A 26,954-nucleotide genomic window follows, 5' to 3' on the forward strand; every position below is an offset into this window, starting at 1 on the left:
ATAACAACTTACACATAATGATGTAGATTTTCACAGGCATTTGAGCAACCAAATCACATAGAGCTGACCTGTCCAGTATGGTGGTCAGTAGCTACTTGTGGCTATTTAGATTTAATTTAAATTTGTAAAAGTGTAAAATGAACTTCCTCAATTTTACTAGCCACATTGCAAGTCCTCAGTGGTCAAAAGCAGCTAGTGCCTATGGTTTGGGGGCTATGCAAATACAGAAATTTATAGAACATTTCTATAATTGCAGAAAGTCACAGTGGATAGTGCTAATATAGGAGATCTATATATGTACAGCAGGGAAGTTTTATTAGTATAACAGGAGGATTCTTGATGTCAGCTACTCTTGGAAAAATGAATATGATGTAAAATAACTTAAAATGTTTTCTGTGATTGTTTTTTCCTCGAACTTTTAGTTTCAATGCAGGTCCTATCCTGATTAGAAATTGACTTCTTAGAAGGGAAAAAATCACAACTTTCGACTTCAATATTTTCATTGTAAAGAGGCAGAGTGTGTCTGCTCTTCCCTCCCCTGCCCCCCAAAAAAGTCCATTAGATTTATTGAAGCTTTCCCTTTTGACATACAGCAGATTGAAAGTACTCTCTCCTTAAAAACAACTCTTGTGGATTGAGATTTAAATGGGCCAGGCACTGTACTAAGCACTTTGCATACAATAAGAGCTCATTTCATCCTCACATCAGCCTTGTGAAGTTGAAATTGCTGTCCCTCAGGAAAATGTCCCTGGGAGTTCAAGTGACTAATTGGAGATCTAGCTGCCTTTCTTTTCCTTGTATTGTAGTGAAAGTCACTCAGTCTCCGACTCTTTGCAACCCCATAGGCAATACAGTCTATGGGATTCTCCAGGCCAGAATACTGGAGTGGGTAGCCTTTCCCTTCTCCAGGGGATCTTCCCAACCCAGAGGTCAAACACAGTTTTCCCACATTGCAGGCGGATTCTTTATCAGCTGAGCCACAAGGGAAGCCCAAGAATACTGGAGTGGGTAGCCTATCCCTTCTCCATCAGATCTTCCCAACCCAGGAATTGAGCTGGGGTATCCTGCATTGCGGGCGGATTCTTTATCAACTGAGCTATCAGGGAAGCCCTGATATGCATTATATGTAACAGTTATAAAGCTCTCTGTAGGTGCTTTATGCATATTAGAAATGTATCAGGCACAAAGTAAAGGCTCCACAAGCCTTTGGTATTACAACCGTTGCACATTTCAAAATTCCCCCGTGGTTCATAATTGCCTTGTTTTTCACATGCTTACTTTTTTGGTTTAAGTATTGTTCAATAATTCAATGTCATAGTCTATCAGAAGTGTGAATCTCCTTTTTTTACGTTCAAACATATCAAGTACTCTTAAGTTTTACCTTTTCCTCTATCCTCCTCCGACCTGGATTGGTTACCCCAAAACAAATATAATCACCACATATGGCTCAGCTGTAAATACTATTTACAGTCATAAATAAAGCTGTTCAACGGTTTAACAAATTGTAATCAGAAGATGGAAAAGTGTATGTCTGAGGGGACGTCCCTGAAATATCTGAAACTACAAATGAATAGAAATTATATTATTGAGAGCTTCCCTGGTGGCTCAGTGGTAAAGAACCTGCCTGCCAATGCAGGAGACACCGGTTTGATCCCTGATGCTAGAAGATCCCTCATATTGCAGAGCAACTAAGCCCCCGCCACAACTATCAAGCCTGTGCTCTAGAGTCTTGTGGCCCCAACTACTGAAGCCCTCGGGCCCTAGGTAGGGCCTGTGCTCCACAACAAGAGAAGCTACCACAGTGAGAAGCCTGTGTGCTACCACTAGAGCGTAGCCTCCACTCTCCACAACTAGAGAAAAGCCGGCACAGCAATGAAGACCCAGGACAGTCAAAAATTAAATTATCTTTAAAAATATATTATTTAGAAATACACATATTTTAGGGAAAAGGTTGGGATAAGGGATAGGTAGGGTAAGGGACAGCTGCTTATTGTTTGACATAAAATTAATTTTTTTTCCGTTGTCTCAGTTCAGTCGCTCAGTTGTATCTGACTCTGCAACCGCATGGACTGCAGCACACCAGGCTTCCCTGGAGCTTGCTCAAATTCATGTCCATCAAGTCCGTGATGCCATCCAACCATCTCATCCTCTGTCCCCTTCTGCCTTCAAGCTTTCCTAGCATCAGGGTCTTTTCCAATGAGTCAGTTCTTTGCATCAGGTGCATCAGTCCTTGCAATGAATATTCAGGACTGATTTCCTTTAGGACTGACTGGTTTGATCTTGCAGTCCAAGGGACTCTTGACAGTCTTCTCCAACACCACAGTTCAAAAGCATTGATTCTTTGGCACTTAGCCTTATGGTCCAACTCACATCCATACATGACTACTAGAAAAACCAGAGTTTTGACTATATGGACCTTTGTTGGTGAAATTAAAAGACACTTGCTCCTTGGAAGAAAAGCTATGACCACCTAGACAGCATATTAAAAAGCAGAGACATTACTTTGCCAACAAAGATGTCTAACATATCCCTGACATTCTTGTGGAAATTTGATTAGAAACAGCAAAGAAGGAATCCTGTCTGATAAAACTTACATTCTAAGTTAAAAATAAATATGTAAAAATTTTCCACATGTAAAATGAAATTTAAAAATAGTAAGCAAAAAGCACAGGGTTTCACAGATAGTACTATTTATCAGTTATAATTCAAAGGCCTGCAACTGCCATGTTGGAGGACTTATTAGAAGCCAGGCGTTAGGCCAAATGTTTTTCCAACTTGTCATTTTCTCCTCACAACAAACACAGTTTGGGACTTCGCGGGTGGGCCAGTGGTGGAGACGATTCCAGTGCGGGGGCATGGGTCTGATCCCTGGTCTGGGAATTGAGATCCCACAGGCCACACTGCTTGGCCAAGCAAAACATGGCACAAGGTGAAGTAAAGTGAAGTCTCTCAGTCGTGTCCAACTCTGCGACCCCATAGACTGTAGCCTACCAGGCTCCTCAGTCCATGGGATTTTCCAGGCAAAAGTACTGGAATGGGCTGCCACAAGGTAAGCACTGCTATTTGTTGGTTAGTTGCTAACTCGAGTTCGACTCTTTGACCCTTTGGACTATAGCCCGCCAGGTTCCTCCTTCCGTGGTATTTCCCAGGCAAGAACACTGGAGAGGGTTGCCATTTCCTTCTCCAGAGAATCTTCCCCATATACAGATGGAACCTGTGTCTCCTGCATTGGCCAGTGGATTCTTTACCACTGAGCCAGCAGGGGAACCAAGTGCTACTGTTACCCAAAATAGGGAGGAGGGCTGGGATTTGGGCTCTATTTGTTCAAATCTATAGTCAAAGCACCTAAACACTACACTACTGTGAAAGTGAAGAGAATAAAACTGGAAATTTGGCAACTTGTGATTGGATCCACCAGTGCTTGTCTTTGGGTCCAAACACCCCAAGTTTGGGATTTGTATACTGTCAAGGAAGGGCTGAAGTGGCCCATCAACCCAGAAGGAGCCTCAGAAATGGATCCTCAAGCACTTGGAGTGACTTTCACACCTGGAGATGACAATTCTCATAGAAGTTTCACATTCTAGGAAATGGGTATTAAACTGAGGTGAAGGCCTGGGACACTCTCAGATTAGAAGTCAGATTGTCAGGATTATCTAGAAATGGTGTTTACTGAGAGCCTTCTGTGGCAGGTCACTGTTTGGGGACAGGTCAGAACTGGCGGTTTGGATTAAGTAGAAGTGAGATGCCAGAAAGTGACAAGACTTGGAGACTGATGATTGGTTTGAGATGACACAGTTGCCCCAATTTACACTCGCTGTAATTCTGCCCTCCCTGCTCCCCAGGGAATGATGGAAGAATCCCAGCGCAGCAGTCAACAGAAATCTCTTGCAAACTGGGAAATGCAGTGTGAAGGGGTGGCTGGAGCGGACCAGTCAGTAATTTGCCTGAGTGAGTGGAACTGAATCGTCCAGACTTCCAAAGATCTTTTACTTGAGGGGAAAAAAAAAAGTTTTTATATTTGCTTTTTTTTTTTTTTTTACAAGGAGCGTAAAATTCTGTAATTTTATCTGTACGTGTGTGTTTAAATAGAAACCCGAGAAAGCTAGTCACCAGCTCCACCCACAGCCCAGCGCAGGGCAAGGTCTGCCCCGCCCCCTCCCGCGGGCTCCAGTCTTGGGACCTGCCCGCCGGGAGCCGGAAAGACCCGGAGCGGCACGCGGGCGCGGTCCGGTGCGCCGGGCTGCGGAGCATGCGCAGAAGGCGGTCGAGGCGCATGCTCCGTGGAGGTCCCGGTTCCGCGGCTCCCGCGTCCGCGCCAGCTCCGGGGGCCCACAGAGTTCCGGCGGGGCCGCGGGCATGGCGGCCAGCCTGTGGATGGGCGACGTGAGTGAGGGCGGCTTCCCGGGTCTGTGGCGCAGGAATGTTAGCGTCGCGAGGAAGAAAGGGGCCGAGTGGGGAGGGCCCTCGAATCTCCAAAAGGGTGGACGTGAATGGGAGGGGAGTTCTTTTAGGCGACGCCGGCGAGAGTCCCAGTTATTTAGGTGCCGGGGGGCCGAGACTGAGGGGAAGGGTCCTCAGAGTGCTTGGAGAGGGGCAGTTCTCTTAGGTGACGCCCAAGTGAGTCCCGGCGTGTAGGTGAAGGGGGCTGACTCGGAGGGGGAGGGGTCTTGGGGGCCCCGCCTGGGTTCGCGGAGGGGAAAAGGAGGGTTTGGGGGCGGATAGAATGGGAGGAATCCTAAGGGTTGAAGAGCGCCCTTAGTTCTGGGACTGCAGGGATGGATTCCTCCATCCCAGGGGGGCGGCTTCTACAAAGGAGCACATTTAAAGAAGGCGAGGGACCGGGAACGCGGGGGTTCAGATAATTCTGCGCATGGAAACCTCTTCCCCCGCACCCCCAACCCCACTCCCGCCCGCCAGCAGCGTGCAGCCCACCCCGGGCTGAGGGCGGAGGGGCTCCGGATCCGGAAAACGAGGAGTCTGGATGTGGCCCGACCCGCTCTGCTCTTGTGTTTACGCAGCTGGAGCCCTACATGGATGAGAACTTCATCTCCAGAGCCTTTGCTACCATGGGGGAGACAGTGATGAGCGTCAAAATTATCCGAAACCGCCTCACTGGGTTTGTCCTCTTACTTCAGTCCTCGTTCTACTTGATAGACCGCGCTGCGTGTGTCATTCAAGAGAAGGTTAACATCGCGGAGGGTCAGGGCTTTGACCCCCAGTAATAGTTGTCATAATGATGTTAACATTTGGTGGTGTACAGATGACTTGAGCCAGTCTGGGTTTGAAAGCTCTTGTCTGCTGTGTGTGACTTTGAGCAAGTGACTTAATCTCTCCCTCTTGTCTGTAAAAATAGACATAATGAAAGCACCTACCTCATAGAGCCCTGGTGAGGATTAAGTGCCATTAATTCATGGTCAAGGTTTACCACAATGTCTGGCATATGGTATATGCTTGGTAAATATAAATAGATTATGATCTGCTAGGTAATAAGCACTTTAAAATCACAAAACCTCTGAGCTAAGTACTGTTATTAGAGAAGCTTAATAGCTGTCTTAAATTTACACAGCTTTTAAATGAGAAGCCAGGACTCTAATTCAGCCGTGTTCTCCAAGTTTATGAGTACCCTTAACTCTAATGTGAAACACTACCTATGTGCTACTGTTTTAGATTTTGTGGACACATGGCTGAAATAACCCAGAAATAGTCCCTCTTCTCATGGATTTTACTACATTCTAATAGGGGAATGAGACAGTAAATACCTACACAAAACAAAACGTGAAGAATACTTTCACATAGAGAAAAAAAAAAAAGACAGTGTTTAGTGAGTATCTACTTTGTGCCGAGTACTAAAGCAGCTTGCTAAAGCATCAGTCAGTTGAAAAATGATGGGAGATACGAAGCGCGGCCTAGTCTTTGGCTGTTTGGTGAACAGGTACTTTCTTATTCTTATAGACAGAAAACCCTGATAAATCAGCTAATGGCATGAAAATACATTCTGTAATATTTTCCAAAACACTGACATAGGTTCTCACATTTTAATCTTTATTAAGAATTGGAATCATCCTTTCCTGCCATTGGGCTTCCCTGGTGACTGGGTGGTAAAGAATCTCCCTGCCAATGCAGGAGACTCGGGTTCAATCCCTGGGTCAGGAATATCCCCTGGAATAGGAAATGGCAACCAACTCCCATATGCCTGGGAAATCCCATGAGCAGAGGAGCCTGGTGGGCTATAATCCATGGGGTCCCAAAAGAGGACATGACTTAGCGACTAAACAAGAAATAGCCACCATTGATTGCTAAATCCTAGCTGTTTTTTATGGTGGCACCGACATACATATTACATGTGCACTCTGCCTCATGTAACAAAGACTTTGAAGTGCCTTGTGAAAATACTGTAAGATAAATAAATGTGAATTTAAAACAAGGAACAAAATACGGGGAAAAAATAAGACCCAAGAAAAATTAAATGCACGATAATGCTTAAGAATGTAGTGATTGGTTGCAAAATACTTAATACCACAGAACTGTACAGTTAAAAAATGATTAAAATGATGACATTTTATGTAACTGTGTGTGCTCAGTCATGCCTGCCTCTGCAACCCCATGGACTGGCCCACGAGTCTCCTCTGTGTGTGGGATTCTCCAGGGAAGAATACTAGAATGAGTCGCCATAACCTTTTCCAATGTCATGTAATCCTTAACAACAATTTCTTTAATTCAGCAAAGAAAAAAAAAAGAATACAGTTGCGTGTGGAGTAACCACATCTCTTCTATCACTGGTGGGACTAGAAAATGTTACAACCACTGGGGACAAGTATCTGGCAGTATCTTTTTTATTTTTTTCCTTTCAAAAAAAAACACCTTGATTTTTGGCTGCACTGGGTCTTTGTTGCTGAGCACGGGCTTTCTCTGGTTGCTGTGGGTGGGGGCTGCTCTCTAGCGCGTAGGCTTCTCATTACAGTGGCTTCTCGTTGCAGAGCAGGGGCTCTGCTCAAGTGGGCTTCAGTAGTTGTGGCACATGGGCTTAATTGCTCTGCGGCATGTGGGATCTTCCCTGAGCAGGGATGGAACCCGTGTCCCCTGCATCAGTAGGTGGATTCTTAACCACTGGAAAGTCCATACCTCTTCAATACATCTGCCTTAGCAAGTCTGCTGCTGCTGCTAAGTCACTTCAGTCGTGTCCGACTCTGTGCGACCCCATAGACTACAGCCCACCAGGCTCCCCCATCCCTGGGATTCTCCAGGCAAGAACACTGGAGTGGGTTGCCATTTCCTTCTCCAGTGCATGAAAATGAAAAGTGAAAGTGAAGTCGCTCAGTCGTTTCCGACTCTTAGCAACCCCACGGACTGCAACCCACCAGGCTCCTCCATCCCATGGGATTTTCCAGGCAAGAGTACTGGAGTGGGGTGCCATTGCCTTCTCCTTAGCAAGTCTGATCCTGGGTATTTACTCAAGTCTGATCCTAGGTAACTACCACGAAAAGGACTTGAATATGTATAGCACATTTTGTGTGGGTGTGTGCGTGTGCGTGCATGCATACGAGCTCAGTGCCTCAGTTGTGTCTGACTCTTGGTGGCTCCTCTGCCTACGGTATTTTCCTGACAAGAATACAGGAGTGGGTTGCCATTTCCTACTTGAGGGGATCTTCCAGGCCCAGGATTGAACCACATCTCTGTATCTCCTGCATTGGCAGGTGGATTCTTTACCACTGTGCCACCTGGGAAGCCCCATAGCATGTTGGACAGTGGCCCCAAACTGCAGTCCAGGTATCTGAATAGGTAAATATATAAATACTTGTATAGTCATATAGTATATGACTGGTATACATACACATATAGTTTATGTATATGTATGGTATACGTATACAGTATATGACATACAATTTCCGGAGTTTGCTTGAGTTCATGTCGTTTGAGTTGGTGATGCTATCTAGCCATCTTATCCTCTGCCACCCTCTTTTCCTTTTGCCTTCATTCTTTGCCAGCATCAGAATCTTTCCACTGAGTCAGTTCTAAAATACACAAAATTAATCTGTGGTGGAAATAACTCAGCATGTAGAAGAATTTGTGCATTTCATTGCATGTAACTTAAAAGGAAAAAACTCTATGCAGTAATTGAACTCTAGTTAATAATAAGCATGTTAAAATAATTGAGAAAAATGTACCAATATCTGCAACTTACTTTGAAATGTATCAGAAAATAAGGATGATACTTGTATTTTCCATCTCCTGTAAATGTTATCATACTTTCATTATTTAAAAAAAATATATCAACAAAAACAAAAAAGGATGATAAATGGGTAAGGATGTGGATGGATGGATTGTCACTTGGTAAAGTAAATAAAAAAAAGTGGTAGGTGGGTGTGTGTGTGTGTGTATATATATATATATATATAAGGGTGTTTGCTATAGCAGCTCTTTTAATTTTTATGTTTGGAATTTTTCATAATAAACTGCTGGGGAGAGAATATAGTCAGATTATCCTGAACTCAAGTCCAGCCTTTGGCAAATACCAGCTGTGTAGTTTAAGGTATCTTGTATAATCCTGAGTCTCAGTCTCCACATCTAAATGGGAGCAGTAGTTTGCTTCCCTCATGGAGTTTTTCTGTGAGAATTAGATGAGGTGGTGCATGTGAATTGGCGAGCACAGTGCTTGGCCTGTAGTGACTGCTCAGTAACAGTCAGCTCTTACTGGTGGTGGTCTTTACATCGGCTTAAATTCTAGCACACACAAGACAGAAAACACAGATTTGCCCCACCGTTCTTTTAAGCATTAACATTTATGGAGCTCATAGACTGTGTTCTTAGATCCCGGGGCTCTGGCACTTCCCTTGCCCATACCTTTTGGCTTGGTGTCCATAAGGTTATTTAAACTGAGTATCATAGTTTCAGAAAAGTCTGATTTATTTCACTGGTGATAGATTTAAGAATGCTGTTAAGGAAAACTGTTTTCAGTATAAATCTCTTACGAGGAAGGAATATCAAAGGATCTAGCCACATCTGCCTACTTACGCCCCTTCATTTCAGTTCAGTCGCTCAGTCATGTCCAACTCTTTGCCACCCCATGAATCGCAGCACGCCAGGCCTCCCTTTCCATCACCAACTCTTGGAGTCGACCCAAACCCATGTCCATTGAGTCGGTGATGCCATCCAGCCATCTCATCCTCTGTCATCCCCTTCTCCTCCTGCCCTCAATCTTTCCCAGCATCAGAATCTTTTCAAATGTGTCAGCTCTCCGCGTCAGGTGGCCAGAGTATTGGAGTTTCAGCTTCAACATCAGTCCTTCCAGCGAACACCCAGGACTGATGTCCTTTAGGATGGACTGGTTGCATCTCCTTGAAGTCCAAGGGACTCTCCAGAGTCTTCTCCAACACCACAGTTCAAAAGCATCAATTTTTCGGCACTCAGCTTTCCTTATAGTCCAACTTTCACATCCATACATGACTACTGGAAAAACCATAGCCTTGACTAGATGGACCTTTGTTGACAAAGTAATGTCTGTGCTTTTTAATATTGCTGCCTAGGTTGGCCATAACTTTCCTTCCAAGGAGTAAGCGTCTTTTAATTTCATGGCTACAATCACCATTTGCAGTGATTTTTGGAGCCCAGAAAAATAAAGTCCCTTCTGTCCCTTAGTAATGCTTTAAAAATAGACCACCAGGAAACTCACACATATCCCCCCAATTAGGTCTGGTCCGTGGATTTACTTTGTCCAACTAGATTTTAAGTTTCTTAAGGTCAGGTGCCATGTTCTTCAACTCTGTATCTGCCTGGCTGGTGGTAGGTTTTCTTACAAAGAGTACAATGTACATTCTTGTAACCACCACCTAATTTCAAAAATTGTTAATATGTTGCTATATTCTCCTTATGTAAGTGTCTATAGAGATTTAAGTAGATCGATGTTTTCTTTTTGGTAAACCACATGAAAGTAAATTATAGGCATTATGACATTCTAAATATTTGAGTATTGTTTTTTAATGAATTAGGATCCAGTCAGAGATCAGATCCTGTATTGCATTTGTCTCTTTTTAATGTAGAAATGCCCACTTCTTTCTTTTCTCAGAATAATGACTTTTTGAAGAGGTAAGATTGTCTTACATTAGGTTCTACATTCTGGATTCTGGTCCTACATTCTCGATTTGTTTCCTTGTCATAGTGTTTTATTTGTTCTGTTCCTAATATTTCCTGTAAGCTGGACATTAGATCTGAAAGTTTGCTTGGGTTGCTAGGAATATTTTTTTTCGGCTGTGCCAGGTCTTAGTTAGGGTGCATGAGATCTTCAGTCTTCAGTTGTGCAGGATCTTTAGTTGTGGCATTCGAACTCTTAGTTGCGGCAGGTGGGATCTAGTTCCCTGACTAGGGATGGAACCCAGGCCCCCTGCTTGGGAGCTTGGAGTCTTAGCCACTGGACCACCAGGGAAGTCCCAGGAAACCTTTTTGGCAAGAGTTCTTCATAGGCAATTCAGTACATGAATAAATGATTTACTAAATGAGTCTGGTACTGGCCTGGATTGGCAATACTTATACTCAGGCCTATAAATTCTGAACTGGAGTACAGCATGGAACAAAAATAATATGAGCTGTCATGAGAAAAACATTTTTTCCTGCCCTCCAGCCCAGACTCAGTCTCTCATCTAGGTATCACATCTTGTGTGTGCGTGTCTGTCTGTCTGTCTGTGAAAGCTTGAATTATTATTTTTTTTTAATAGGAGGAAAATTGCTTTACAGTGTTGTGTTGGTTTCTGCCGTACAACAATTCAAATCAACCATAATTAAACATATATCCTGTTTCCCCTCCCTCTTGAACCTTCCCTCACCCCTCCTTTTTAAAAAATATTTATTTATTTGGCTGTACCTGGTTTTAGTTGCTGCATGCAAATACTTAGTTGCGGCATATAGGATCTAGTTCTCTGACCAGGGATGGAACCCAAGCCCCCTGCATTGGGAGCTCAGAGTCTTAGCCACACAATCACTGTCAAAGTCCTGGGTATCAGATCTTTAACCATTCCCTTTTTCTGTTTTCTCTCCAGGATCCCGGCTGGCTACTGCTTTGTAGAATTCGCAGATTTGGCCACAGCTGAGAAGTGTTTGCATAAAATCAACGGGAAGCCTCTTCCAGGAGCCACACCTGTAAGGACATTTAGATAATGATAATGTTGCCATTTTTGTTACCATGGATAACTGTCATTTGTTGAATCCCTACCATATATTTTATTTAATCCTATAACAACCCTAAACAGTAGACATTGTTATCTTTGACAGACCAGGAAACTGAAGCTCAGGGAGATGGACTAACTTGCCCAAGGCAACACAGGTAGTAAGTGGCAGAGCCAGGATGCAGACCGAAGATTGGTTGCCTCTAAAACCCGTGCCCTTTCCACTCTGCACCTCTGCCTCCCTTCACAGAAGACTTGAACCTCTAGACCTCTTGCTTGATTGACAAAGTAGAACAGGCTGGCAGCTGTGAGGACACATTTCAAGAGAGTTGCATTCTGCTCTTCCCACAGTTACTTAGCTTACAGCTGCACCACGCTGGCACACCTGGGCTCATAGAACCATGGAGCTGGCAGTGCCCTTAGCGGTCATCCGTGCATCCCCCTCCTTTTAAACAGGAGAAAAGGCTGAGGCTTAGAGAGGGGGAGATGTTTTGGCCAAGGTAATTTATTTCAGTTTTTTTCCAAAAATTGTTGATTCTTGAAACACCTTTCTCTGTTTTAGTTTGTTTGTTTTTAAATTTTCAGGCAAAGCGTTTTAAACTGAATTACGCCACTTATGGGAAACAGCCAGATAACAGGTAAGTAGAGAGTAGCCACAAGGTAGCTTCAAGTCCTGAGAAATGTCTAAATAGAGACAAGATGTGTTCACTGCGCTGGTCACTTCCAGAGGAGGATGGGGAGCTGAGTTTGGCCCCAGTTTGCTTCCCTCCTGAAGGCCAAGCCCTCCCATCCCTGTTGGGGGATGCTTCCAGTTTGCTCATGTCAAGGCCCTTGTCTTCTCTGTATTTGCTCCCTCTCCTAGTCCTGTGACTGCCCATGGTAATGACATTTTATACAGTAAGAATTGCTGTAGCAACATAAATGTATCGAGCATTTCAGATTGCTTTGAAAGCTGGAGAACAATGTATCAAAAGCTTTAGATAGAGATATACCCTTTGAACCCATAATTCTGCTTTTCAGAATTTATTCATGGATATGTGTAAAGATTATTCCTAAATGGCACTAGTGGTAAGGAACCCGCCTGCCAATGCAGGAGATATAAGAGATGTAGGTTTTATCCCTGGGATGGGAAGATCTGGAGGAGGGCATGGCAACCCACTCCAATATTCTTGCCTGGAGAATCCCACGGACAGAGAAGCCTGGTGGGCTACACAGTCGATAGAATCACACAGAGTCGGACACGACTGAAGTGACTTAGCACGCATGTGTAAAGATTAGCCTTGAAAATGTTTGTTGATATTGTGTAACATCACTTATATGTGGAATCGTAAAAAAGAACTTACTTATAAAACAGAAATAGATCCACAGATGTAGAAAACAAACTTATGGTTACCAGGGGATAAGGGGACGCAGTGAATAAATTGGGAAGTTGGGAGTGACTTGTATGCACTAGTATATATAAAATAGATAACTAATTAGGACCTGCTCTATAGCATAGGGAGCTCTACTTGATACCCTGTAATAGCTTATATGGGAAAAGAATATGTGTACATGTATAAACTGATTCACTTTGCTGTACACCTAAAGTTAGCACAACATTGTATATCAACTACAGTAAAAGTTTTTTTTAAAAAGAGAGAAAATGTTCATTGAGATACTACATATAATGGGCAAAATTGGGGGGACATCCAAGTAATCTAATAATAGGAAAGTGGGTTAAGTTACAACATGTTCATTTTTTGGAATATTGTGAATCCATTAAGGTGTCATGTTGTAGCAGAATACTCACATGTCAAGATGTTGGTGAGATGCTGTAAGTGAAGAAAATGTTAGAAACAAAATAAATGAGTTGTATCCAGTTTTTGTAAATTCAAAGGAAGAAGCTAAAGCAAAACGACAAAAATGCATATCAAGGTGTTCATGGTGATTCCCTTTGAGAGTTGGGTTATTGGTATTTTATTTTTCTTTGTCCTTTTATATATGATCTTATACAAGGAATATGTATCATACCTGAAATAACAATGAGTTTATTGTTCTATTACAGGGGTTGGCAAACTGACCTAATTTTGTCATTACCTGAAAGCTAAAAATGGTTTTTTACTTTTTTTTTTTGGCGGTGCCTCACGGTTTGAAGGATCCTAGTTACCCAACCAGGATTAAACCCAGGCCGTTGGCAGTGAGAGCACAGAGTCATAACCACTGGACCACCAGGAAATTCGCTCTGTATTTTAAACTATTTATTTGTTTATTTGGCCATGCTGCTCTGCTTGTGGGGTCTTAGCTTCCTGACCAGGAATCGATTCTATGCCCCCTGCATTGAAAGTGGACCACCTTAACTACTTAAGTGACTTAACTACTAGGCCACCAGGGAAGGCCCCCTGGCCCCGCTTGCATTTTTTAAGGATTGTGGAAACAGACAAAAGACAACAGAAATCAGAGGTGCCCCAGAGCCTCCAATAGTTACTGTGCAGCCTCACAGAAGATTTTGCGGGCCCTGTCCTGAAAGCTGAGGGATTTCATGTTAGCCCATCTCCAGGGGAGAAGGTTCAGTTCTCATGCTCCCTGTTCTTTTCACCATTTGGATTACAAGTATGCAGTGAATGCAGAATCTCTGGCTTTATCTTTTGAGCATCTCTGACTTGTCCCCTGGTCTGCACTCATGTAAAGCTTGAAGCCAGATAGGCTTTATTCAGTGGGTGAGGGGCTTGGGGCAGGAGACTCCTTCCAAAACTCTTCTACCAGGACTGCCAAATGAAACAAATTAGGACTAGGTTAAGGACCCATCAGATGTGGTGTTCTCTGACGCGGTACAGAAGAGGTTTATCTAGAATGGGCCAAGAGAGCTCACAAGAACAGAAGTTTTCTCCTTTGTGTCTGAATCTCGTTCTCTCTTCTCAGCCCTGAATACTCCCTCTTTGTGGGGGATCTGACCCCAGATGTGGATGATGGCATGCTGTATGAGTTCTTCGTCAAAGTCTACCCCTCCTGCCGGGGAGGCAAGGTGGTTTTGGACCAGACAGGCGTGTCTAAGTAAGGCCTTACTCTTATTGATGCCTAACCTGTTGGCTGCAGCATGTATCTCATAGCTGAGGGTGTGATAACGAGGCCATGTTCCATGGTGATGAAGAGCTCAGGCTCTGGAGCCAAACCGCCTGGTGCAAATCCCAGCCTCAGTACTGCCCAGGGATTATGCAGCAGACAAGTTACTTGAACCTCTGCCCCTGTTTCCTCATCTGTGAAATGGTGTCTGCATCTTATGGGAGTTGGTGTGAGGATGAAATGATGTAATGTAAATAAATCAATAGAGAATGCTTTATAGGTATTTCCTTTTTTATTTATTATTTTTACTTTAAAACTGGAAAGACCTTAAGAAGGGTTTGTATATTTTTTTTCCTCCGTTATTGTTTATTACAGGATATTGAATATATATGGTTCCTTATGCAGCCCACTCCAGTACTCTTGCCTGGAAAATCCCATGGATGGAGGAGCCTGGTAGGCTACAGTCCATGGGGTCGCTAAGAGTCGGGCACAACTGAGCGACTTCACTTTCATGCATTGGAGAAGGAAATGGCAACCCACTCCATTATTCTTGCCTGGAGAATCCCAGGGACAGGAGCCTAGTGGGCTGCCGTCTATGGGATCACACACAATAGGACACAACTGAAGCGACTTAGCAGCAGCATGCTATACAGTAGGACCTCGTTTATCTATAGTAGTTTATATCTGCTAATCTCAGACTCCTCCTAATTTATCCCTTTTCTACCCTCTTGCACCTTTGATAACCATGTTTGTTTTCTGTGTCTGTGAGTCTCTCTGTTTTGTAAGTAAGTTCATTTATATCATACTTTAGATTCCACGCATAAGTGAGATCATACCATATATGTCGGGAAAGATTCCTTTTTGATCTGAGTAGTAGTTATGAGCTTGGACTTTGAATTCTGCTTCTGGTATGACTTTGGGCAAGTCATTAAATGTCTTTGAAGTTTGGTTTTGCTTTCAATAAGATGTGGATACTCCCTTCATCAAGTTGTTGGACAGTTTATTGAGATAACTGGGAAAATACTCAGCATAGTGCCTGGGAAATAATAAATGGTCATTAAATGTTAACTGTCATTCATTTATCCCCAAGTGGGATATGAGTTCAGGAAAGCAGGAACCTTGTCTGCTTGTGACTGCTGAGTCCCAGTGCCTTGGGTAGCACCTGGCATGCAGGGCAGGCTCCAAAAATATTTGGCCTTCTGTGACTGTTAGCACTACTGCTTCTACTATAATAATAATATTTTCCAGTAGATTGGGAAGGAAGCTCCTGTTTGGGGAGAAGCCACATCAGGATGGCATGGAGGAGGCTGGTGAACTGAAGGTGGGGTCCTCCAGTGCTGGGGTCTCAGATTGCTCTGTGACACCCCTCTGTTTCATGGGGCGCTCAGGCCTGCCCATGTGGTTTGATGGGTGCTCTCTCCCTTCTCAGCTTCTTTTCCGTTCTTTGGTTTTACCTGCATCACATTTGTGATCTAAATAGTGCGTGTGTGTCTTTTTCCTGCAGGGGTTATGGTTTTGTGAAATTCACAGATGAGCTGGAACAGAAGCGAGCCCTGACAGAGTGCCAGGGAGCCGTAGGACTGGGGTCTAAACCAGTGCGGCTGAGCGTGGCCATCCCCAAAGCGTGAGTCCTGCGCTGGCGTGGGAACCGAGACATGCCTTGTCGGTTGCTGATAATCAGGGCATCCGCTTGCTGAATGGGAGGCTGCCAGGAGACTCAGTGCAGGCCACAAGTAATGAGTGCCCAGTATTTGCCAGGCTGGGTGCTGGAGATGAGCCAGCATCACTGTTGCCCTGCACAAGCTTACAGCTGAGGAGAGAGCTATGACTGGGGGAGGCAGGCACGTTCAGAATCGCCATAGCGATGCTGGAAAAGCAGTTGGGCTCTGCAAACTTAGTTTGTGTGCTCTTTGCCCAGTAGAGCTGCTGTTGAAACATACAGACCTCTTATGAGTGCCCCTTGCTATGGGAATGGCTAAGAATTAATGATGTAGGGAATATGATATAGGAAATTGCCACGAGCCACGCCTTGTGGCCAAAAGAAAAATAATGATATAAGCAGGATAGAATATTATATACATCACTATTGTACCTGTCACTCTGGGGAGAAAACCCTTCTTCCCGTGCATATCCAAGCATGTTTTATACTCAGATATAAGACAGTTTTTCTCTGCATAGAATCTTCCATCCTTTGGCCCAAGCAGTGGTTCTCAACTTGAGGACATTGGCAACACCTGAAGATAAATTTGATTGTCACATCCCAAACTGGGAGAGGGGAGCCTCTGGAATCTAATGAGTACAGGCCAGGTATGCTACTAAACATCCTACAGTGCACAGGACAGCTCCCGGAACAAAGAACGCTCTCCTGCCACCCAAAAGTCAATTTTACAAAGGCTGAGAAACTTCGTGTTAAAGTATATAAGTGGTTACACTCTTTGGGCAGAACTCCCAGATGGCTGTGTTTTTTAAGACAGCAAAAAATTTGGAGGCTCTTTGCAGTTTAGCCTCAGCGATTCTCCCCTCCAAATGCTATTTGTTCTAAACTCTACCGTATATGTAAAAACATTAAAGAAAACATTGAAAAGAAAGAAGTTCCTTGTTACTCTAAATGACTGCTTATAATTTCTGGGTTCCTTTTCACGCTTTTCCATAGGCTTCTGTTCTGTATGAATGTAGATACTGATGTAGACACACACACACTGCATGCGTGCGGGTCAGTTTACATGTAGTAGGTTCATTGCTTCTTCATTTTTAATTACAATAACAGTGTTCACTCCTGTTCTTCGCCAGTTTACTTAGTATACACACTCACTTTGCCATAGAGTTGCATAGTTGTCATCATTACAACATTTTTAATAGCTGCGGAATATTCTTTTGATTGCATATTCTGTCTGGCAGTTCTGGTGTTTGCTATTTTGGTGGTTTCTGCTGTGTCATCATTTATTCAGTCAGTGATAACTGAGTCCCTGCAACCACAGCCCCGCCCTAGACTTTGAAGTTGTAGCTATAAACAAGAAAAACAAAGTCCCTTCTGCAGAGCCGTTACATTGTTACATCTGTTTCTTCATCCAGCCTTGTTGTCAGCATTGATGCCTGCCTCTGGGGAGGTGCCCTCATGCACTAAGAATTGAGTGATCCAAGTTTCCTTGGAGAGTCAGACTTGCAAGCCAAGTGTGGATAAAAAGAAATGTGTAGACACAGGCCCTGTGCCTTCAGTGACCTGAGCATGTTGTGAGGGTGGTAGACTCCTTGGACGCATGGGTCAGGGAGATAGGGTCACCGGAGGCAAACATGAGCAGTTTTCAGCCTGGCAGTGGGCAGGGAGAGGAAATCTCTGCCATCAGACTTCATCGAGCTGCCCCATCGGGACGTGATGGTAAGGCAGTCAGATGTGGTCTAACTGCTCAGGCTGAGTCCTCACCAAGCCGACATTGAGCACATGAGGAACCTGGGAAGAGCTCATCACCTGTGGTTTTTTAAGGTTTTGAAAGCAGTGGATCTTTTGCAGGCTTGACATTCTGTCTTTGGTTAGCAGTGACTGGGGTAGCTGTGGAATCAGAGAAGAAAGCTTTCTGTTGACCTTGGGCCTCAGCCCTGGTTGGTGAATGCAGGAAGGGGGAGACAGATAGGAGACTTGAGTCTGCAGGGCAGGTGCCTAATGAACCGTGTTGTGGTTGAGGTGCAAGCCTTGGAGTTAAAATTTGGCTCCAGTCCTCTGTGTAGTCTTGGGTAAATCATTTAACCGTTCAGAGGCTGTGTTCTCATATTTACAGAGGGAATAATAAATAATAGCTCTGTTGTAGAACTGTGCAGGACTTAGAGAAGGAGACCGTGTATAAAAAAGAATGGGCACAAATCCCAAGGACCTACTCCACAAATGGTGTCTCTGACTACAGTTCCAGGCTCCTGAAACACTTGCCTTATGTTTTTGCAGGGAAAAGGTGATAAGATAATTTGTAATTTGCAAATGCTCCTTGGATCATTCTAAATCCAGATTATCCAGGCCATGTGTATCTGAGCCTTTGTGGCTGGCAGAAAAACAGCCCCCCAAGATCTTGAGAAGGGGAAAAGTCAATACTAACAAAGTTTGTAAGGGAGACAAACCTAACCATTGGAAGTGCCTTTTTTTTAAAATTTGGCCATGCTGTGTGGCCCACAGGATCCCAGTACCCCGATCAGGGATTGAACCTGGGCCCGTGGAACTTAAAGTACAGAGTCCCAACCATTGGACCACCAGGGAATTCCCAAAAGCTCCTATCTTTAAAGCTGGGTTCTGGGATCAGACTGCCTGGGTTTGAATCTCTTACTATGTGACTTCGGACAAACAATGTAATCACTCTCTACCTCAGTTTTCTCATCTGTGAAATAGGATTAATTATATATTTACTGTATAGCACCATTGTGGGGATTAAATGAGTTAGTCTGTAAAGCACTTAGAACAGTCCCGGTCATATAGTATTATGGAAATGTCTGCTCATTTGTTTATTTTTCCTTCTTCCTTTAAGGAGCCGTGTGAAGCCAGTGGAATATAGTCAAATGTACAGTTACAGCTACAACCAGTATTACCAGCAGTACCAGAACTACTACGCCCAGTGGGGCTATGACCAGAACACAGGCAGCTACAGCTACAGTTATCCCCAGTACGGCTACACCCAGAGCACCATGCAGGTAACCACGACTTGGCCAGTCTGGCCCCGCATCCTCTAGAGACCTCCAGGATGGGGTGGTTAAGGACAGGAGTTTGTGCTTCAGAAAGACAGGGGAAGATGAAGCAGCTTAATTCCTCTAGTTAAAAAGAAGCCATCCTAGTCATGGGCCAGGCTTTCACCATGCTTCTCACCCACCTCTCTGGTCTCTTGGCAGACGTATGAAGAAGTCGGAGATGATGCATTGGAAGGTAAGAAAGGACTCCCTTCACTCAGTGTAAGATGTGAATGTCACCTGAGTGGGGAGTGCGGATCCTGAATCACGCCAGGGAGCAACAGACGGAGGAGGGCGCCTGAGGTCCCCTGGACTCGTGGTGGTCTACCCCAAGATGTAGGTCTGAACCAGAGACTCCATTGCCTTATATTTGTTGCACAGGTTGTCAGATTCCTGTAAAATATAATTTCACGTTTTAATTTTTTTCCATGCTGTTTTTTTGGCTACGCCAAGTCTTTGTTGCCGAGCCCACCAGTCTTTCTCCAGTTGCAGAGCACAGGCTCTAGAGCGTACAGGCTCTAGAGCGTGCAGGCTCTTTATTTGTCGCCTGTGGGCTTAGTAGCCCTGCAGCATACGGAATCTTAGTTCCCTGACCAGGGATTGAACCAGAGACCCCTACATTAGAAGGCAGATTCTTAACCACTGGACCACCAAGGAGCTCCCCCCATGTATCTTAAATTACCTATTTTCCTCATTTTCAAGTAATAGTTATGATTGAAAGTTTGGCAAATACAGTAAAGTATAAAGAAGAAACTAAAATCACCTCCCAGTTTTGCTACATGGTAATAGCCATTATTGCTTATTTAAAATTAAAAATGTTTGTTGTGATTTTTTATTGAATTTAACAGAGAAAAAGTAAAACCAAAGTAATTGCTGACCTTCAGACAAATATTTTTTCAAATGAGATATTCATACTTTTAAAGGAGTCTAAGGTTTGAAAAAATTAGTAAAAAAAAAATTTTTTTAATTTTTTTCAACATATTTCTGAACAGAATGTTAGGTTTAAGGTTTAAAGAAGTAAAATCAAACACCGATTTCTAAGTAAATAAAGCTTTATTTTAAGGTACAAAAAGACTCCAAGTTTAAAATCTTAAGTCTGTTTTAAGAATTATTCTTCAAGAGAAGGTCATAGGGAAAATGTCATCTGTAAGCAAAATATCCTTTAAAGGAAACATCATCTGTAGCCATGGAACAAACTTCATAGCGTTTTAAAGCACTACACTGACCGTGCTGTCATCTGATTCTGGCAGCAGCGACTGTAGGGCTGGGCTGGGCAGACACAGCTCCAGTAGAGGGATGGTGAGCTGGAGGTCCATGTGGTCTTCTCATCACACAGTGAGTTAGGAGCAAGGCTCAACCTGGAGTCCCTGTCTTTCTAGCCTTAGTCTCTTGCCTTTTCTTGCCTCCGTTTTAGAGAAATTATCCTGATTATAACCATATTTGTGTGTAACTCCTTAGAGTTTTTCTATTTCTTCATCATCCGTTATTACAGCCAACACTGCTATAATAGTTTTGCAGGCACTGCTGCCTATCAACACTTCGATGAATAGGTATTTTTATAAATCCCATTCTACAGAAAAGAAAACTGAAGCTTAAATAGTTAACAGCCAACAAGTTGCACTATGTGCAGGGCACTGTTCTAAGCATGTATACAGGTATTAACTCACTTGGTGTTCACAGTGGTTTTGAGGTAAGTACCATAATTATCTTGATTTTACAGGAGAGGAAACAAATTTCGTGTTCAAGGTCAACTTAGTTGCAACATCATAGCAAGAGGTAGACTGTCTTGGTACCCTGCAGTCTTGCCCCAGACTTCAGGCTCTTTACCACAGTTATAATGCCTCCCTTTTTTTTTTTTTTGGTGGTCAGATCTTAGTTCCCCAATTGGGGATTGAGCCCACACCTTTGGCAGTGAAAGCATGGAGTCCTAACCACTGGATCACCAGGGAAGTCCCTAATGCCTCCCATTTAACCTAGTAGCCACACAGAGACAGGGCCCAGGAGGGATTGTCATTCTTCATCTGTACCTTGGGTTCAGCAGGCCATCTTCCAGGCCCTGTCATCCAAGTGAGGAAGGGTGCTATACAGTCTGTGCGTCCATACACTTCTACACACCCAAATACCTGTCCTTGGGAATCCCCTGGCGGTCCAGTGCCGGGTGCTTCACCACCATGGCCCGGGTTCAGTCCCTGGTCAACTGAGATCCCTAGAGCTGCGTGGCTCAGCCAGAAACACCCAAAACAAAACACAGCAGCAGCAAAAATGCATGCCCTTGCTGGAGCCTTTTGCTAATCGGTTCCCATAGGCCATTACCAACACTGAATGGAGTGGCCAGACTGGTCATGCTGTGCTTTCCTAGAGTTCCCATATGGAACCGCTGTACATGCTCAAAACTTCAACTCATAATTTAGATTAGAATTGCAAGAGAGATTCCTCTGGTTGCAGGAATGGGCACAGTACTTATGTGAAAAGATTCACCACTGATTGGTTGATTCAGCACTAACTGGCTGATTCTAACGAGTACCTGAGAAAGTTGGAAACAGTTTACAAAAGAAGCTCAAATGGCCTATAAACCACAAGAGAAGATAATATAAGCATATACAATTTGTGTTAGTCAAGATTCTCCAGAGCAATAGAGCCGAAAGGATATATTTATTTATAATCTGTGATGCACTTCAGCAAGCTGGAGGCTCAGGCAGGATTTCTATATTAGCACCTAGAGGTAGAATTCCTACTTTGAGAATCCTCAGTTTAAGGCCTTTAATTGATTGGCTAAGGCCCACCCACATTATTGAGAATAATCACCTTTACTTAAAGTCAACTGATCTGTAGATGTGAATCACATCTACAGAATGTCTAGACTAGTGTTTCCCCAAACAACTGGTCACCACTACCCTGACCACGTTGACACAAAATGTAACCGTCATACTGCTAATACTAGTACTTAAATTAAAATATACTCTTTCTACAAAGAATTCTTAAAATGCTCATATGCATGAAATCAATTTTACCTGAAAGATTCTATACCACAATGATATCAGTATAGATAAAAATCTAATGATAGATTTATTAAATATTGGTAAGATTTTAATTAGTTTTTTTGTTTTATTAAATCATGTCTTTTTCTAAGAATATTGATGTAGAAAAATTTCTCAATGAAAAAATTCCTGAAATACAATAGGATATACAGTAAGAACTCGGTTAGGTTTTTTGGTTTTTATTTTGGAGGGTGTAACTCACATAACATAAAATTCACCCTTTTAAAGTGTACAGTAGTTTTAAAAAATAGCCACAAAGTTGTGCAGCCATTACCCCTGTTTAATTCCAGTGAAGAATACTGTGAAACCACTAGCGTCACTCCAATATCCTGTCCCTGGCAACCACTCACCTCCTTTGGATTTACATATCCTGAACATTCTGAATAAATGGAGTCATGTATGATATGTGGTCCTTTGTGAATGGCCTCTCTGACTTGACTTCTGATTCCTCTGTGTTATAGTATGTGTCATTCCTTTCTTTTTATGGTTGAATAATATTCCATTCTGTGGATATCCATTTAGTTGATGGACATTTGGATTGTGACCATTTTCATTGTTATAAATAATGTTATGAACGTACGTGTGTAAGTTTTTGTGTGGACATAGAAAAGTTTTCAGGGACAAGTTTTCAGCACTCTTCAGTATATACCTGGGAGTGTATTGCTGGATCATATGGTAAACTCTGTTTAACCATTTGAGAAAACTGTGATGCTGGATAAGACTATTGAGTCCCTTAAACAGCCAGGAAATCAAACCAGTCAGTGCTAAAGGAAATCAGCCCTGAATACTCATTGGAAAGACTGATGTTGAAGCGCCAGTTCTTTAGGCACCTGGTAAGAGCCAACACATTGAAAAAGACCCTGATGCTGGGAAATATTGAGAGCAGAAGTGGGCAGCAGAGGATGAGATGGTTGGCTGGTATCACCGACTCAGTGGACATGAGCTTGAGCAATCTCAGGGAAATGGTGAAGGACAGGGAAGCCTGGGGTGCTGCAGTTCATGGGGTCTTATTTATTTGGCTGCACCAGGTTTTAGTGGTGGCAGTTGCAGCATGCACAATCTTTAGTTGTGGCACGTGGAATCTAGTTTCCCTGACCAGGGATCGAACCACGGCCCCCTGCATTGGGAGTTCAGTTCAGTCGTTCAGTCGTGTCCAGCTGTTTGTGACCCCATAGACTGCAGCATGCCAGGCTTCCCTGTCCTTCACCAACTCCCAGAGCTTGCTCAAACTTGTGTCCATTGAGTTGGTGATGCCATCCAACCATCTCATCCTCTGTTGTCCTCTTCTGCCTTCAATCTTTCCTAGCATCAGGGTCTTTTCCAATGAGGCAGTTCTTCGCATCAGATGGCTGAAGTATCGGAGCTTCAGCATCAGTCCTTCCAATGAATGTTCAGGACTGATTTCCTTTAGGACTGACTGGTTTGATCTCCTTGCAGTCCAAAGGAGTCTCAAGAGTCTTCTCCAGCACCACAGTTTAAAAGCATCAATTCTTCGGTGCTCAGCTTTCTTTATAGTCCAACTTTCACATCCATAATAGCTACTGGAAAAACCGTAACTTTGACTAGACAGGCCTTTGTCAGCAAAGTAATGTCTCTGCTTTTTAATAGGTTGTGTAGGTTGGTCATAGCTTTTCTTCCAAGGGGGAAGCATCTTTTGATTTCATGGCTGCAGTCACCATCTGTGGTGATTTTGGAGCCAAGAAAAGAAAGTCTGTCACTGCTTCCATTGTTTCCCCATCTATTTGCCATGAATTAATGGGACCGGATGCCATGCTCTTAGTTTCTTGAATGTTATGTTTTAAGCCAACTTTTTTACCCTCCTCTTTCACTTTCATCAAGAGGCTTTTTAGTTCCTCTTCACTTTCTGCCATAAGGGTGGTGTCATCTGCATATCTGAGGTTATTGATATTTGTCCCGGCAATCTTGATTCCAGCTTGTGCTTCTTTAGAAGTTAAATAAGCAGGGTGACAATATACAGCCTTGACGTACTTCTTTCCCAATTTGGAACCAGTCTGTTCCATGTCCGGTTCTAACTGTTGCTTCCTGAACCTGCATACAGATTTCCCAGGAGGCAGGTCAGGTGGTCTGGCATTCCCATCTCTTGAAGAATTTTCCTGTTTGTTGTAATCTACACAATCAAAGACTTGGGAGTGCAGAGTCTTACCCACTGGACCACCAGGGAAGTCCCTACTGTTCTGAGTTTTGTAGTGACAAAACTTCCTTCTCTTTAGGGTTTATTACATAGCTATACACGCCTAAATGGCCGGGTTTAGTTTTGCCTGTTTTTGAATTTTAATGCTGTGCTGTGTATACTGTCTTGCTTCTTTCATTCAGTATTTTATTTGTGAGATTCATCCAAGTTGGATGCAACCGAGGTTCATTTTCAGTACTTAGAAGAGTAAGAATAGTTTACTCGTTAGGGGTTTAAAAGGAAACTGTTAGGTATTTTGTCATGATTTCTGGTGAACAAATAGCACTGTTGCAATCAAGAAAAAAATTTTTTTAATACAGAACTTTGTGTTTCAGCTGGTGTATTTGACTCTAGCTCTTTCATTAGACATTCATTGTTCTTGATTTAGTAATCTTGATCAGGTTTCCCAAACCCAAATTTCAAAAAAGGACCACACCAGAAAATCTGAGACGTGACAGCTACAGGTATGTGTAGTGTTTAATAAGCATGGAATGACAGCCAAAACTACTTGAGTACTAATTACATGTTACATTCTATAAAGTTAGACCCTTGATTAACTTTACCATTGGAGCCACCAAGTAAGCCCATAGGAGTCTCCCTGCAATGCGGGAGACCCTGGTTCGATCCCTGGGTCAGGAAGATCCCGTGGAGAAGGAAATGGCAACCCACTCCAGTGTTCTTGCCTGGGAAATCCCATGGAGGAGCATGGCAGGCTACAGTCCATGGGGTCACAAAGAGTGGGACACAACTTGCACTTTCTTTTCTTGATTAACTAGGGCTTAGGGCCTCCTGCCAACCTCAGTCATAAATCCACATGTAACCTGTAGTCAGCCTTCTCTACCTTCCATTCCTTCACCTCCTCGGATTCAGCGAGCCATGGATGAATTGTGGGGTGCTGTAGCATTTACTCCTGAAAGCCTCCACAAGCAAATGGACCCTGTGCTCTTTGAGGGTGGACTGTCCCCTGCCCTGCTCTCATCCTCACGAACCCTGCAGAGGCAGCAGGGCCGGCAGCCCGGCGAGGAAGAAGGGAGCAGGGCACCGAGTCCCGTGGCTGCTGAGTGCTGCGCTCCTGAAGCCACCCTTGCTTCTCTTCCAGACCCCATGCCGCAGCTGGATGTGACCGAGGCCAACAAGGAGTTCATGGAGCAGAGCGAGGAGCTGTACGATGCGCTGATGGACTGTCACTGGCAGCCTCTGGACACAGTGTCTTCAGAGATCCCTGCCATGATATAGCCAGGACAAGGGACAAGCCAGAATGGACTTTGGAGGAGAGAAGAGACTCCTTTTTTAAAGTTGCTGCAAGACTTTTTTTGAAATGTTTCATAAAGATTTTAGTAATCAACCGTTCCTGCAATTATATTTTTCCTCTAACACTGCTGCCTTCATTTGAGTTTGAAAACCCAGAGACCAGTTGGAAGAGGGTTGATGAGGTTCATCTTTGAACAGTAATCTCATTTATCCAGATAATGTCACCTACACTCCTGGACATAATGATTAAGAACCAAGGTGGGTCCTAAGTTACTAAGCCACCTTCTTAGGAAATTTCACATTTAAGGTTGTGGTTACCTGCTGGGATAGTGTCACATGGTGGGCGGTTACTTTTCAAGTTTCCTTTCCTCCTACAAATTTGCTTCAAACCTGGTGGCTAGGAATTCATTATTTGAATTGGGGGGTTAAATTTCAGGGCCCATTGTATGGTTGAATGGTGGCTTAGACAGTAAAGCGACTGCCTGCAATGCGGGAGACCCGGGTTCGATCCCTGGGTTGCAAAGATCCTCTAGAGAACGAAATGGCAACCCACTCCAGTACTCTTGCCTGGGAATCCCATAGACAGTGGGGCCTGGCAGGCCAGTCCACGAGCAACTTCAATTTCAGTTTTCAATTTGAATGGTCAAAGTGTTCAGGGTTCTCTGTCCATGAAAATTCAGGCAATACAGGAACAGATTGCCATTTCCTCTTTCAGGGGATTTGCCCCACCCAGACATCAAAGCACCTCTGCTATTAGCAGGCAGATTCTCTTATCACTGTGCCACCTGGGAAGGTAGAAGTGTTGGAGCCAGTTTGAAAGTGAAGTCACTCAGTCCTGTCCAACTCTTAGTGACCCCATGGACTGAGACTGAGGAGCCTGATAGGCTAGTGCATGGGATTCTCCAGGTTAAGAATACTGGAGTGGGTTGCCATGTCCTTCTCCAGGGGATCTTCCTGACTCAGGGATCAAACCCAGGTCTCTGGCACTGTAGGCAGATGCCTCGCCGTCTGAGCAAACCAGTTCCCAGCCAGCTTATTCTAGACTAAAAAGGCCTAGACTGTTTTAGGTACAAGATGGTGCCATGTATGTGCCAATCCCACCTCTTAAGAAAACGTTAAAACTAAAGTGCATAAACTATATTAAACTAAATGCATGAGTCTTATTTACATATAGGAAATGGTAATTCAGAAAGCTAGCCAGTGAGATTATCAGCCATCACCAAACCAGATCTTGATGACTGTCATATCTCTGCTGTATTTTCCAAATAGGAAATCCCATTTACCAGGGCCCTCCTGAAATGCCTGGAATTATGCCAAGGATCACTTCCCTAGTTTTGTGTAGACCTGAGGGGTGGCAGAGTATGTACCCTTCAAAGATCATTAAGCAGCAGTCTTGGGCTCAGCCTGAATTCTCACTCAGCAAGAGTAATATAACTGAAGTTATAAACTGATCCATTTTATCACTTTCTGAGAGATCAATCTTCAGAGATTGAGACTCTTAGTTCATCCTGGGTCTTATGCAATATTTAAATGAGAATAAGCAATAAATTGAAAACATCAAGAGACTGACACAAACAT

At 43.6% G+C, this 26,954-nt stretch overlaps 1 protein-coding gene across 3 annotated transcripts; it reads left to right on the forward strand.

Annotated features, from left to right (window-relative positions):
- Positions 1-4,202: 4,202 nt before the first annotated feature.
- Positions 4,203-26,953, forward strand: LOC120855148 (tRNA selenocysteine 1 associated protein 1). Of its 3 annotated transcripts, XM_040229827.1 has the most exons (9): positions 4,203-4,383; positions 5,019-5,116; positions 11,031-11,130; positions 11,742-11,794; positions 14,055-14,186; positions 15,700-15,819; positions 18,701-18,863; positions 19,059-19,092; positions 25,225-26,953. In XM_040229827.1, exons 1-9 carry the CDS (start codon positions 4,357-4,359, stop codon positions 25,359-25,361), a joined length of 864 nt encoding a protein of 287 aa, XP_040085761.1. In that variant the 5' UTR covers positions 4,203-4,356; the 3' UTR covers positions 25,362-26,953. The 3 variants fall into 3 exon arrangements, with proteins under 3 accessions (XP_040085761.1, XP_040085762.1, XP_040085763.1); XM_040229828.1 differs by lacking the exon at positions 15,700-15,819 and having other exon boundaries at positions 4,243-4,383; XM_040229829.1 differs by lacking the exon at positions 14,055-14,186 and having other exon boundaries at positions 4,243-4,383.
- The last annotated feature ends 1 nt before the right edge of the window (position 26,954 follows it).

This window comes from Oryx dammah, unplaced genomic scaffold (genome assembly GCF_014754425.2).
Source record: "Oryx dammah isolate SB20612 unplaced genomic scaffold, SCBI_Odam_1.1 HiC_scaffold_27, whole genome shotgun sequence".
NCBI lineage: Eukaryota > Metazoa > Chordata > Mammalia > Artiodactyla > Bovidae > Oryx > Oryx dammah.

What these genes read in the sequence shown, in the direction of transcription:
- LOC120855148 (XM_040229827.1), top strand. Translation starts at nt 4,357, where the DNA reads ATGGCGGCCAGCCTGTGGATGGGCGAC. An exon ending in CCAGCCTGTGGATGGGCGAC is followed by an intron (nt 4,384 to 5,018) that starts GTGAGTGAGGGC and finishes GTGTTTACGCAG; the next exon opens with CTGGAGCCCTACATGGATGA. An exon ending in ACACCCAGAGCACCATGCAG is followed by an intron (nt 18,864 to 19,058) that starts GTAACCACGACT and finishes GTCTCTTGGCAG; the next exon opens with ACGTATGAAGAAGTCGGAGA.